The sequence below is a fragment of the Lytechinus variegatus genome, chromosome 5 (genome assembly GCF_018143015.1).
Source record: "Lytechinus variegatus isolate NC3 chromosome 5, Lvar_3.0, whole genome shotgun sequence".
Classification (NCBI taxonomy): domain Eukaryota; kingdom Metazoa; phylum Echinodermata; class Echinoidea; order Temnopleuroida; family Toxopneustidae; genus Lytechinus; species Lytechinus variegatus.
In genome coordinates, this window is record NC_054744.1 from 33,885,123 (window position 1) to 33,897,561 (window position 12,439).

At 36.3% G+C, this 12,439-nt stretch overlaps 1 protein-coding gene across 1 annotated transcript in view; it reads left to right on the forward strand.

Annotated features, from left to right (window-relative positions):
* LOC121415975 (IQ domain-containing protein H-like) overlaps positions 1 to 12,032 on the forward strand; it is a 28,338-nt gene extending 16,306 nt beyond the window's left edge. Inside the window, exons 15-23 of the mRNA XM_041609387.1 lie at positions 190 to 331; positions 1,121 to 1,251; positions 1,860 to 2,048; positions 3,177 to 3,297; positions 6,113 to 6,387; positions 7,937 to 8,125; positions 9,135 to 9,260; positions 10,014 to 10,184; positions 11,188 to 12,032. Coding sequence (XP_041465321.1) covers positions 190 to 331; positions 1,121 to 1,251; positions 1,860 to 2,048; positions 3,177 to 3,297; positions 6,113 to 6,387; positions 7,937 to 8,125; positions 9,135 to 9,260; positions 10,014 to 10,184; positions 11,188 to 11,274 — 1,431 coding nt within the window. The 3' untranslated portion in view covers positions 11,275 to 12,032. The remainder of the gene's footprint in view (positions 1 to 189; positions 332 to 1,120; positions 1,252 to 1,859; positions 2,049 to 3,176; positions 3,298 to 6,112; positions 6,388 to 7,936; positions 8,126 to 9,134; positions 9,261 to 10,013; positions 10,185 to 11,187) is intronic.
* Positions 12,033 to 12,439: the final 407 nt, after the last annotated feature.

Consider the following 12,439-nt stretch of genomic DNA (forward strand, 5'->3'; position numbering starts at 1 on the left):
ATGTGGCACATTATGTATTACCCCTGCCTTAGCTCTAGCTGCTAACAGGCACATAGTCCATTAAAAAAAACTTTCTAAAAGTAATTATGTTACAGACATTGATTCTTTCTTTTCTGCACACATGGACTTCGAGGAATCTTAAGGATGAATTGCTAATATTTTCTTGCATTTTTTTTTTGTGTGTTACAGACCCACAGCATGTGCCTGGCCACCTTCTTAAAGTACAGTCCGAGGGCCATAGAGAGAATAAAGAATCTTATCATTGGAAAGGAAGCTTACTTGGTCCCTGGAGTTATGCATAAAGATGATCTATCAGTTGCGGATATTTTAGGTAATAATGATTATGGAGATGCCATTGTCTAGTGGTTCAGCCAATTGACTCTTAATCTAAGGGTTGAAGGTTTGAATCTCATCTGGCGCCAATATACTTTGGCAAGGCACTTATCCTTGTTTGTCACTCTCAACCCAGATATTAAATGGATACCCAGTAGGATGCGAAGGACAATGTGATTAGATGGCATGTTTGTACCAGTAAAACTGGTCCAGGTTGCTCCCCAGGGAGTGGAGATGGTGGACTTTGTATGTTGAACACTGATGGATCCCATGACTGGGGTCGTAATGATTGCATGTAAAGCACTTGGAAATGTAAGTTAAGCTCTATATAAATGTAATTATTATTATAACATTTCAACCCCATCTTACTTCAAATTGATTGAATACTACTTTATTTACGGCATAGTCATTCAAAAATTTTGAGGGGGCTGAATCATTGTATATTGTTCATGCTTTTGGGGGAGCCTTTCATTAACGTTCTCATCCAACAAATTGTCAGATCTGACAACTATCCTTGATTTTGATTGGCTGACAAGCACTGTAACTTCGGAAACTGTCATGTGAAACATGGCTCGTCGGATAAAACACCGAACAAGAATTTTCACGAAACGCTCCTCTACAGACAAAAACCTGCGAACAGAGGAGTAATAAAGATAGTACTAGCAAAATAACGAATAGAAATTAGGTCCAGTCCATTGAAAATACAGGAAATAGACTAGAACTTTGATACTCACAAACATAAATTACAATTTTCTCATCAATTTATCTCTATGTGATTCTTCTTTAGATGTGCCTATCTTGGGCAGTGAACCGGAAGTGTCTCATCTTTATTCAACTAAGTCTGGTTCTAAGAGGATATTCACCAGTGCTAAAGTAGACATTCCTCCTTCTGATTATGATGTCTATAGCATGCAACAGGTAAACATTATCATTATCATATTTTCATTCCTGAATTGCATTTTTGATTTATTCTGCAGTATTAAAAATCAATATCATTTCTCATAAGAAATGTCATTGCATCCTTATATTGATTCATATTTGTACGTTTTACTAGAGGTATCAATTAATATATCATTGGAATGTAAAAAAATATTATTTCTCAGATTTATTTGCGAGAAATGAGTTGCCATATCTGCAAATGCTACTCAATTTTGATAAAACTTGATTATTCAGGTTTTCCTGAAGAAAAATGACCTACATGTATTCTTTTAGCAATAAAAACTATTTTGTTTTCATGATAACAGAGTAATTATGTTTGGTTTTGACATCTCATTTGGAACCAACTGTGCATATAGGAGCGACAGTGATCTAATTAGATTTTGGGATCGTGAAATGAAGGATAAAAGGTCACAGAGGTCATTATTTTGAAATTTCAGAAATAAGTGTATGATACATTCTTAATCTTCCAATGTTGGTGGCATAAATTATGACTGGTCCCAGCAATCCAGATAGTCTTGTGAACTTGAGAAGTCAGTAGATGATTTTAAAAAATGAAAATTTATTTTCATAAACTTTTCTTCTTCCAGCTCCATGAGAGTCTTGCCCAGTTGGTGACTGAGAACCTGAACGTGAAACGCTATCTCTTCAAGCTCGACGATGAGATCGATGGGCGGGGCATTGCCTATTGTGATGTCACTCCAAACCTTCGCTGCCATGCCTGGGCCAAGAAAGAAGAAATTCGGTATGGAGAGAAATGGGAGAAGAAGTGGGCACAGGTATGTATGCTTCTTATTCAGATCTCTCAAATTGATGCTGCTGTCATCAAAGGTTGAGGGGGATAAATGTATATCATTAGCCAGCAATGCAGTTGTAGAGAGTTGTTGGTATTCTCATGATTTAAAGGTAAATGCTAGTTTTGGTAACGATATCAAAATGAGTTCGTACAGAATCCAATGAAATGACCACCAAAGTGTCTGTTTGTATAAATGAAACGTATGTGCCAAAGGATTCTGGAAGAAATTGTGTAATTGCTGAGAAATCAGCAAATAAGCACAGGATTCAGGTAGAGCGTCAGGCCCGACATTCAAAGCAATAATTATACACTGTCCCACATGCGCTTATCTGTGTTGGAGATCTTCAGTCTGAACATTTTTCAGCATAGATTTCAAGATTTCACAAAGTTCAGTTTATGTAACTGTACCAGATCTATATCCTCGATGATATACTGACAATTTAGCCTTGTTTTACTGACTTTCTCATGAAATCAATGTTTACTGCAACTACTGGAATTTCTCTTTAATTTTGGCTCAACTGCTGTGAAATGATAATAATATAAGACTTATAGCGCACTTATCTACCTTGTTGCTATATTACCCCGTCGAAGCTAGTCTACATATTCCGGTGCTTACATCTTTTTGAGAAATAACCTTCTGCCTGTACCCATTTACTTCATCTGGGTATTCATATACTTCTTGAAATAACATTTTCAAAAACATAATAAACATATGAAAATATTGTATTTTTTGTAGGGGGAGGGAGAGACATATCATCATTTTATTGTGACGAGATAAGTGGATTGCTGTGGCCCCATGCTGCATATTATTCATGTGCCTTCCGAAAGCTACATGTTGGCTCGAGAAATTGAAGAAAATCTTTTTGTTTTTGGAATAAAATACTTTTTTTCCTTCTAAGAATATTTTTTTGTCGAAGAAAGTTGGTATCGCCAGAGGGTATTCATTTGTCTCGTAATCTACTATGGTCAACAAGGAAATTTGTGAAAGTTGGCATCACTGCTCATTTCCCATTGACTTTGGTGACCTTAATTTGTTACTTTGCTTTGTTGTGTAAACAAGCCTTGTGTGAATGAACCTCTTTTTGTTTTTATCTAATTTTTCTTGATACAGGAGCCAGCATTCATCAAAATACATGCCGAGATGCCCGACATCTTGGCACAGCATGCTACTCCGGTCAATAAGAAACTCTTCCCTACGTGGGAGAAATTCCTGGAGGCATTTCTTAGCCAAGGTAAGACATCAATATGTATAAAAATTAATAATTTTCTGTAGAATCGCCCTTGTCATGCAGATTAAACAAAGCCATATTAGAATTTCCTGGGGGCAATATCATGCAAGAAATTCAATCAGATTTTTCTGTAGAAAGTGCTCCAATATGTAGATTGGAGAATTTGACCTAGTTAGGTAAATTTCACAGAATAAGATGATGAATTGCTTAGATAGTTGTCAGATTGTAAAAGAATTAGAAATTATTAATTTCAGAGATGCCAACCCTCCCGATTTCATCGGGAGGCTCCCGAAAATTCATCCCAACTCCCGCCCTTACGATTACCATCCTTATCCTCCCGAAATTATGATTTTTTTGCATTGATCAAATTGGATTGGAAGGACATGTATCGTCTGCTAACTTTAGCATGTAGTAACTCCATTACGTTCGCTGCTACTAAATTCTGTGTGAAAAGTAGACAAATAAGGAGCAGCGAAAAGCTGGTGCATGTGATATGCCCGACGGGAATCCACTGTGCACCAGGCCGGTAGGCCCGGCTAGCTTCGCGAGGCATGTGCGCTCGCAGCCACTGGATTTGTCGAGTCGTGCGGTGGAATATCGGTGTGTGATTTCGGCATATTGATGGGTTGATATTGACACGAAATGGCGGAAAATCAACAAAAGAAGACCAAGAAATGGTGTTAGAAGTATAAGACTGAATACAGTCTCCAGTACCTGTGTGTTCGGAAGTCGGAAAGAGGAATTTACCATGCATTTTGCGCAATTTGCAGCGTGGACATTTCAGTTTAGCAGGGAGGTCGTGATGATAATTCGGAGGCACTTTACGTTCGGGAGCAAACGGCACGGGCCTACGGACATTGCGATGGCAAGATCTTCGAGCTCCACTAGTACCCTGTTTTTATTTCACCAAGCAAGGGACCAGCGCTGAGCTCTTCTTTACTGGATTTAGAGTGGAACATAACCTGCCCATAGCCGATAGTGATAATGCATCCTTATTATTGTTGTTGAACAGGTACTTCTTTTGTCCCCTCATTTTTTATTTACATGTGAAAATGCATATTTGATATTTTTAATGTTAAAAAAGTGGGAACAATGTTTATTTCAAAACATGTGAAATGCCCCAAAATAAGGGTCAGATTGCACCAGAGAGCATCTAGAAACCCAGAGCTTCCATTGCCCTAAGGCGGGCCCTGGACCCCGGCTCCGCACTCGAGATGTGCGCTACGCGCACATAATTTGGTGGCGGTTGCAAATCCTCCCTAATTCTGATTTCCAAAAGTTGGCATCTCTGTGATTTCAATAAAATTGTTAAGATTTATTAAGACATGATCTAGGTATTGAATTTGAAGTCTGCCCTAAAATGGGCATGCAGTATTGAGGATCTGCTCACATGTAATTGTATCAAAATTCATTACTCTGTTACTTTCTTTTCTCAATGGATTTTCATCAAACCTGGAATATATTTCTCTTCTTTATTTTGTCCCCTCACCCTTGATATCAATTTATATCAGAGAATATGATAAAGGTCTCCGACTGCCATTGTTTGATTTCCTACATTTTTGTATTGTTTTATGTCCTGAGGGCATTTTAATTAATTTGTAAGTTTGAATTGCAAAGATTCATATAGCTATTATAATTGAAAGTTTTGGAGACAGACAGGAATTGCCCACAGCTTAAGCAGTTATTGCAATTTTTCATGGTTGTTTTTCAATAAAAACAAAATTATGAAAAAAGAAAGAAAGACAAAAAAGCCATTTTATGTGTACCTCCATACCATCAATCTGTGAAGTAACAAGTTATGATAATGTCTCTATGGACTTCTGTTCAGATTGTGCTGTCCTTTGAAATTTTTTTGAATTAATCTTTATTTGCAATAAAAAGTACAAAGTCATTTATAACACATTGAAAGTAGGCTTAATAAAGACAGAAAATTCACATTAATGAATAACAATTAACAATTATGAAATAATGCAACATTTTTAAGTGCATGCAGACCCAAAATTGCTCAAAAAAAGGAGAATTTGTGTACAAATCCAATGCAAATACTGTGTTTTTAGCCAAAATTCATAAATGTATAATTTTTCCTTTAACTGATTAGAGTCAATTAATTTCATCTTGTGCATGGTAAAAAAGTCCCTGACAATTTCCATTGAAAAAAATAAGAAAACAAGAAAGTAAAAAAAACAAAGAAATACTTAAGAAATTTAGAAAACAATAAAATCCCTAGGAAAATAAATGTGATGTTGACATTTTCAAAAAGTACATTTGATCAGATTCCTAAGAGTCTGGGAACAAAATTAGTATTTTGGGGGCATTATTTAGTTAATTAAAGCAAACTTGATTTTACGCATGAATTAGCGTAATTAATTAGCAATGAGGTTTTTCGCAGAATTTGATTTTGTAGTTTATGCCATTGGTAATCTGCATGCCAATATATGACGCGATAGTGGAATCAAAGGCCAAGATCATAAGGGGGGCTGAATCAGCCCTCCTCCCAGTCTTAGGCGTTGAAATAGCCCAGTCTATTTAGGGTTAAGCGATAGAACCTTGTTGATCTGGCTCTGCAAAGTTGCTGCCGGGCCCACAGTCAATTTGGTAAATGAAGTTTTAGACTATTTCTATTTTCAGATTTCTATTTCGAACAATAAAATATATGGAAATACATGGAATTCATGGGAATAACAATCAGTAATACCAATGGAGGTTTTGTTTACTGCTTTTTTTTGGGGGAGGGCTTATTTTGTCAATGTGTTGAGTTCTATTGTTTTAATTACATTTATTGGTCATATCCTCTTTGATTTTTTTTTTCTTCACAAAGGTGGTGTAATAGAAGCCTGCCCTCCATCTGACAGTGTGACGTCACTGACGGTGAACATGTTGATTGAACCCAATGGCCGTATGTCTATTATATCAAGTGGAGATCAGATACACGCTGACTCCCCTTTCAACTGTTGGGGCCTCTCCGTACCCCAATCATCAGTCGATGCCAAACCACTCAACGAGGCATGCATCAAGGTCGCTAAATGCTGCCGACAAAGAGGCGTTCTCGGCTACTTTGCTATCGACTTTGTGACCTTCATTGATCCAGCCACGGTAAGGGCCCTTCACATCGTTGACCAAGTATGAATTCATAACAATTCAATTTCTTATGATTTTGTCAAGAGGGAAGCTCATTATTTCAAGGTGGTTGAATTGTAAGTGCTTGTTTCAAGAGTTTGCCAAATGCTGCCGACAAAGATGTGTCCTCGGCTACTTTGCTATTGATTTCATAGCCTTTGTTGCTTAAAACTTGCCAAGGGCTCTTCAAGTCGTTGACTAAGTATGAAATAATAACAAATCATTTTATGAAGAGGAAATCTCACATCGTTTGGAGGAGGTTGAACTCTAAGTGCATGTTTGAAGAGTTTTATCTTAAGATTTTCCTAAAATCAAACTAAGAACAGAAAAGAGCATTGACGGTCAAAACCCTGTTAAATTTTCATGACTGCATCATTGCAAAGAATTAAAATATGATTTCTTTTCTTTATACATTCTTTCTAATCATATTTCGTGATTGCGAGAACAAATGGAACCATTATCAAAACCTTGTTAACTTGAAATTTTCATGATCCTATCACAAAGAATTACAAATTATATATTTTCTTTATATATTCTTTCGAATCACATATTCTCCACATCTTTCTAATCATATTTAAAATTTCGCCTATTTTTCACAAAACGGTGATGTGCACAACTAGGTGAATCAGTCGATGATGTCCATCACTCACTATTTCTTTTGTTTTATATTGTTTGAATTATACAATATTTCATTTTTTATAGATTTGACAATAAGGACCAACTTGACTATTAAAACCATTTAGTATTAAACAATGCAAATTGCACATGTTCAGGGAGGAATTAATTGTTGTATCACTTGAAAATGAGGAGTAAATTTTAATGTTTCATATAATAAAGTACAAAAGAAATAGTGAGTGGATGATGTCATAGTCTCCTCATTTGCATACCAGCCAGGATGTGCATATAACAGTTTTGTGAACTTAAGCAAAACTTTAAAATGTCATAACTTTCTTATTTTACATCTGATTTTGATGAAATTTTCAGTGTAATGCTTGTTGGATTTTTCTCTTTTCATTCAATTCATATTTTTGTTGGGGTGGACTTGTCCTTTAACTGTAATTCCAGTGAATTCTTGTTTGGGTTAATAGATGGTCAAATTTGTCAAGTTTTATGCCTGGTAATTTTAAGCTATGAATTAGTTATTGTGGGTTTTTAAGGTGGACGGTCTTTTATTCCATTAAATATTTTGTAGAGGTAACATAAGACTGATTTTGACTGTTTCAACAATTTGCGGAACTTTGTGGCCCTGTGGATTTATCTCTAGACTTTGAAACAGGGGGTCATGAGTTAAAATCCCAGCCATGGCATCATTGCGTTCAGCGAGACATTGATCCAATCTGTGCTGCTCTCGACCCAGGCGAGGTGAATTGGTACCCAGAAGGTTTAATTCCTCGAATGCACAAACGCTGGAAACGGCAGCTTGAGGTCAAGCCGGAGTAAAAATAATACATGCAGTATGCCCCTAAATATATTGTTTCTAGATGGCGATATATAAGTGTCTATTATTATCATTCTCTTCATATAGCAAGAGCAGAAGCTCTGGGCTGTAGACCTGAACCTGTGGTATGACGATAGTGTATCAATGACCAAACTGATGCTGTATGTGACTGGGGGAACCCTGGATACCGAGAACTATGTCTTCAACGTCCCTCCCGTCAAGAAGGAGAAGAAAAAGAGTAATCATAGGAGGAAATTTGAATATATAGAGCCAGAGGTGAGTTGGTATGAGGTATAATAATAATAATAATAATAGGTCCATTTATATAGCGCAGCTACTATGTGCATATACTCTACTGCGCTTTGATAATTGGTATCATATTATTACCCCGGCTGTAGCTGAGCCGCCATATTAATAGGCGCTAAAGCGTTCAAGGAAAAATCCTACCGGTATATCGTTGACCCAACCGATGATCTGTATGTGATATGACAGATTCTGCATTCTGGTGGATGTCATAACTTCTGTCATCATAATTGTCATGATTTGGGGCTCTTTATAGCATGCCCCAAAATATGTGAATAATGCATAAACATGCATAATCTCATTACAAGCTAAAGATATGGAAGGAAAAATTCATGACAGGTCTAACAGTCTAAATTTGGTAGCATAATATCCTGACACCATGCCAACTAAATGTCAAGCACATAGTGATATTTAGATTAGATTGTTGTATTTATTTATCCCATTATCTATGAATATTTTCATATAAAAAATTCATGCTATAAGTAGCGCTACAAGTAGCTACAGTGTATGCCCAAAATATTCATTCTTTTTTTTTCTCTGTCCTTTTTTTCTTTCTTTTCTAGAATTCCTCAGCTTTCTGTCTCTCAGTATAATTAAGCGCAGTATGCGCAGCCGCGCATGCAAGCTTCTCTATTGAGGCAACGCCCCCCACGTGTCCCTGGGCCTACCTGTTGGTTAGAAGGGCTCCAAGTTGGTACTAACAGTGATTTTGATTGGTTTATCTGTGAAAAGATGGGCGGGAACTTTAATAGAGAGATATGACAGAGAAAAGACAATCTTCAGAATATTGATTTGTGACAACCATAACGATCTCTCATCTCGGAGAGAAACAACAAAATTTGTGACAGTGCTCCAGAATAATACCCCTGATATTTGCTGTTGATTGATAATAGTGCTCCTCAAAATAGAAATTTCTAGAGAGAGGGCACTATAAATGCCTATTATTATTATTAATTTGAATGTTGTTTATTTGTGTTTCTAGGAGCCTCCAAACACAGCTAGGTATGCTGTAATGAGCACACGCCTTCTGCATACTAACCTGACGGTCATCCATTATAGTGTATTCTTTCAGATGTGTAGAGCGCATGGCATTGGTTATGATATCAAGGTACGTCACATGATGTTGAATAATGTCACATGATACGTAAGTAGATCACATGGCATGAAAGTAGATTATGCACTATCGAGTTAGATCATGTAATGTTTAGACATTCAACTTTTGGCTATCTACTGCAGTGTTAATGATGTGACCTGATTTGATCTTTCTGACGCAACAATCGCTGATCTGGTCGTAGACATAAGCTTTTAGTACCTTCTGTCCCTTCCATAGGAAGCTATCTATGTCCAGGTTCAAGGTTCAACCCTTCTCTCAACAAGGATGGGAAGGGGGTGGGGTGCTACAAGCTTTCAAATGTCTGTGACCTGATCATTACATTAGAAGGGTTGAATCAAGTTCAAGGCTATGAGTACTCATTGCAAACCAAATTCTACTGGTTTAATGTATAACTAATTTCTACCATTCAAAATGTTTTGAAAATAACATTCATGTTTTAGCTTCTATGTATTCTACTAATGATCATACTTTCTTGAATGTTGAACTAGAAATGAATATTTTCTAGAAAATTATTTTTTAAAGGGAATGACTAAATAAATTGATGGAAGAATGAATGAATAAATGAATGAACAAGTGGGTGAGTGAATGAATGAAAATGAATGGATGCATGAATAAATGAATGAATGAATGAATGAATGAAAAGATTGATGGATGGATGGATGAATACGTGAATGAATTGATGGTTGATTGTGTGGACAAATAGATGGATGAATAAATGAACAAACAATATTTTCCTTTCGTTTGCAGGAGAAGCAAGGAACTGTATTCACTCTCATTGATAGCTTCAAGCGAGAAGGGATTGGAATGCTTGCTATAGGTGAACAGCTTCAGGGAGTCTTGGCCAACTTTGCGAGGAATCTATCCGTCATTCATCAAGAGATATCAGCTCCTAACATGCAGGGACAGACTAACTTCAAGGTAAGTGCTTTTCAAACCTTTTCTGGTGTATAGATAAAAGCCTTGAATGGCCAGGCCCCTAACTATCTCTCAGGATTACTTTCGCTCAAAATACACCCAACTTCACATAATCTACAAATTTCAGATGATACAGTAGTTTCCCTGTTGAACCGTCTTCCCATTTCAATGAGAAAGACCCAGTCTGTTCCTAGTTTTAAATCATTGTTAAAAACTCAACCTGTCAGTGGAAACATTTGAATAGACTATTATTCTTTGTAGTATATGCCTTTGATAGAAACTCCTATTGCATATACTACATAGTCTACTCAAATGTCTCAATTTACTCTCTAAGGTCCTCAAATTGGCAATATTGCATCAGAATGGCGGGTACACACCTTGATGTATTTTGTAGAAATTTAATATGTTATTCCATTATCCCTTAGAGGATGCTGCATGTCTTTTATGGAGCTCAACATATATTGGGTCAAATGCATATTCCCATTATATATATGTATCTTGTGCTAAGGAGGAACAAGCTACCCTTTGAAAGAAAATTGGGAAAATATGAAATATTGTGTTCAAACGTATATTGGCTTGTACTGATGGATGCTCCCATAAGCTTTCTTCATGATGATATTTTAAATGAATACATGCAGCCTCTCTATTACCAATTATATTACGCTTATCTTGGATGAAAGTCTGGGAATGAAAAATATTAAAGACAGATTGACTATCTTCAACACGCGCAAATTTTTGTTAATTTGTGTAAATATTGTGTATGTCTCTGGGCCCCATTTTGTAAACAGTTGATACGTGTATGATAGCAACTCTTGTTGGGAGTGTCAACTACCAAGGCAACGACGCAATTTCCGCTTTCTGATTGGCTATTCCAATGAAATTTGGCATTCCAGCAAGTTGCGATCATAGCAACTGTTATGAAATGGGGGCACTGGTGTCTATTTTCCTTTGATTGATTTAAGTTGGATTGATCAATGTTTCATACTTTTTTTCTTTCAAATTCCAGTACGTGATAACGGATATTGAAGGAATCCTCGGAACAACCATCCAAAATATGGACAAAGCGAACGAGAAGGAGGATGAGACAAAATAAAAATAAACCCACAATTTATTCTAAATTGTTCTTCCATCCCCCCCCCATCACTGGACGCTCACACATCTACATCAGTACATCTGGGGATCTGCCATGTTCTACACAGTGACGTATTTTCATTCATTCCATTGTGAATTTCTATTGCTCTATTGATATTCTGATAGTTTTGATTAAGTGAGTTAAGGCTTGGGTCGATCAATCAACAATCAACCAAATTTTGGCATCATGTTCTCTCTTCATGAAATGCAATTTCCTCCAAATGTATTTTAAAAAACAATTTGTTGTATCCTATTGAGAAAATTTTTCTTAATGTCTCTATTTTCTAAGGTGAAGTGAGTGGATGAATGTAACTGTGGTAATGATACCACAGGTCATTTGTGCATCAATATTATAAAATACAGTTTTAAGGATCACTGAAAACAGTTTCTCATTCACAGAGGTTAGCAGGTCTGGTTTTAGGGGTCGTGTTGAGAAAATCCTTTTTTAAGATAGAAACCTCTGTTTTGACATTCATGATTTTTTTTAGGGGGGGTGGCACAATGTTGTCAACTCTGCACTTACACTATATTAAATCCCATCAAGAATTTAAGCAGGCTACTTCACTTGTTAAACATCAATTATCTTTTTTCTGGCTGATGATTGTACATGTATAGCAGCATTATGATATTGTCTATCAAGTTCAGCTGACATCTATACAGTTTCAAAGGCCTTTTAATTTATTACCTCAAAGTATTAGCTTTCAAACTTAGATTCATTATTTGTTACTAGTAGTAAATTGGTCCAGTATTTACTTAAACAGGCAAAATGCAGTCCAGTGTTTACCTGAACAGGCAAAAAGCCAATAATCATTTGCATCTGGAAATTAAACTGCAAAAAAAAGATAAGAAAACAATATTACTGAAAACTTGCCTAATCTTCTTTTTTGGAAGTATTTTATCCCCTTGTTTAATAATATACTGCAAATTTTATGAAAAATACATGTTTTTTTTTCAATATTGTATCATATATGTTTATTGGAAAAAGTTGAAAATACGCATTTTACACCCAAAATCCCTTTGTCATCCTTCTACTACAATTCTTTGAACGGGGTTGGAATCCCTGGTTCAAGGGATACTCTGCAGGGTACATCATTCCATCTGATGCTGATAAGTGTGTAAAGGGATGT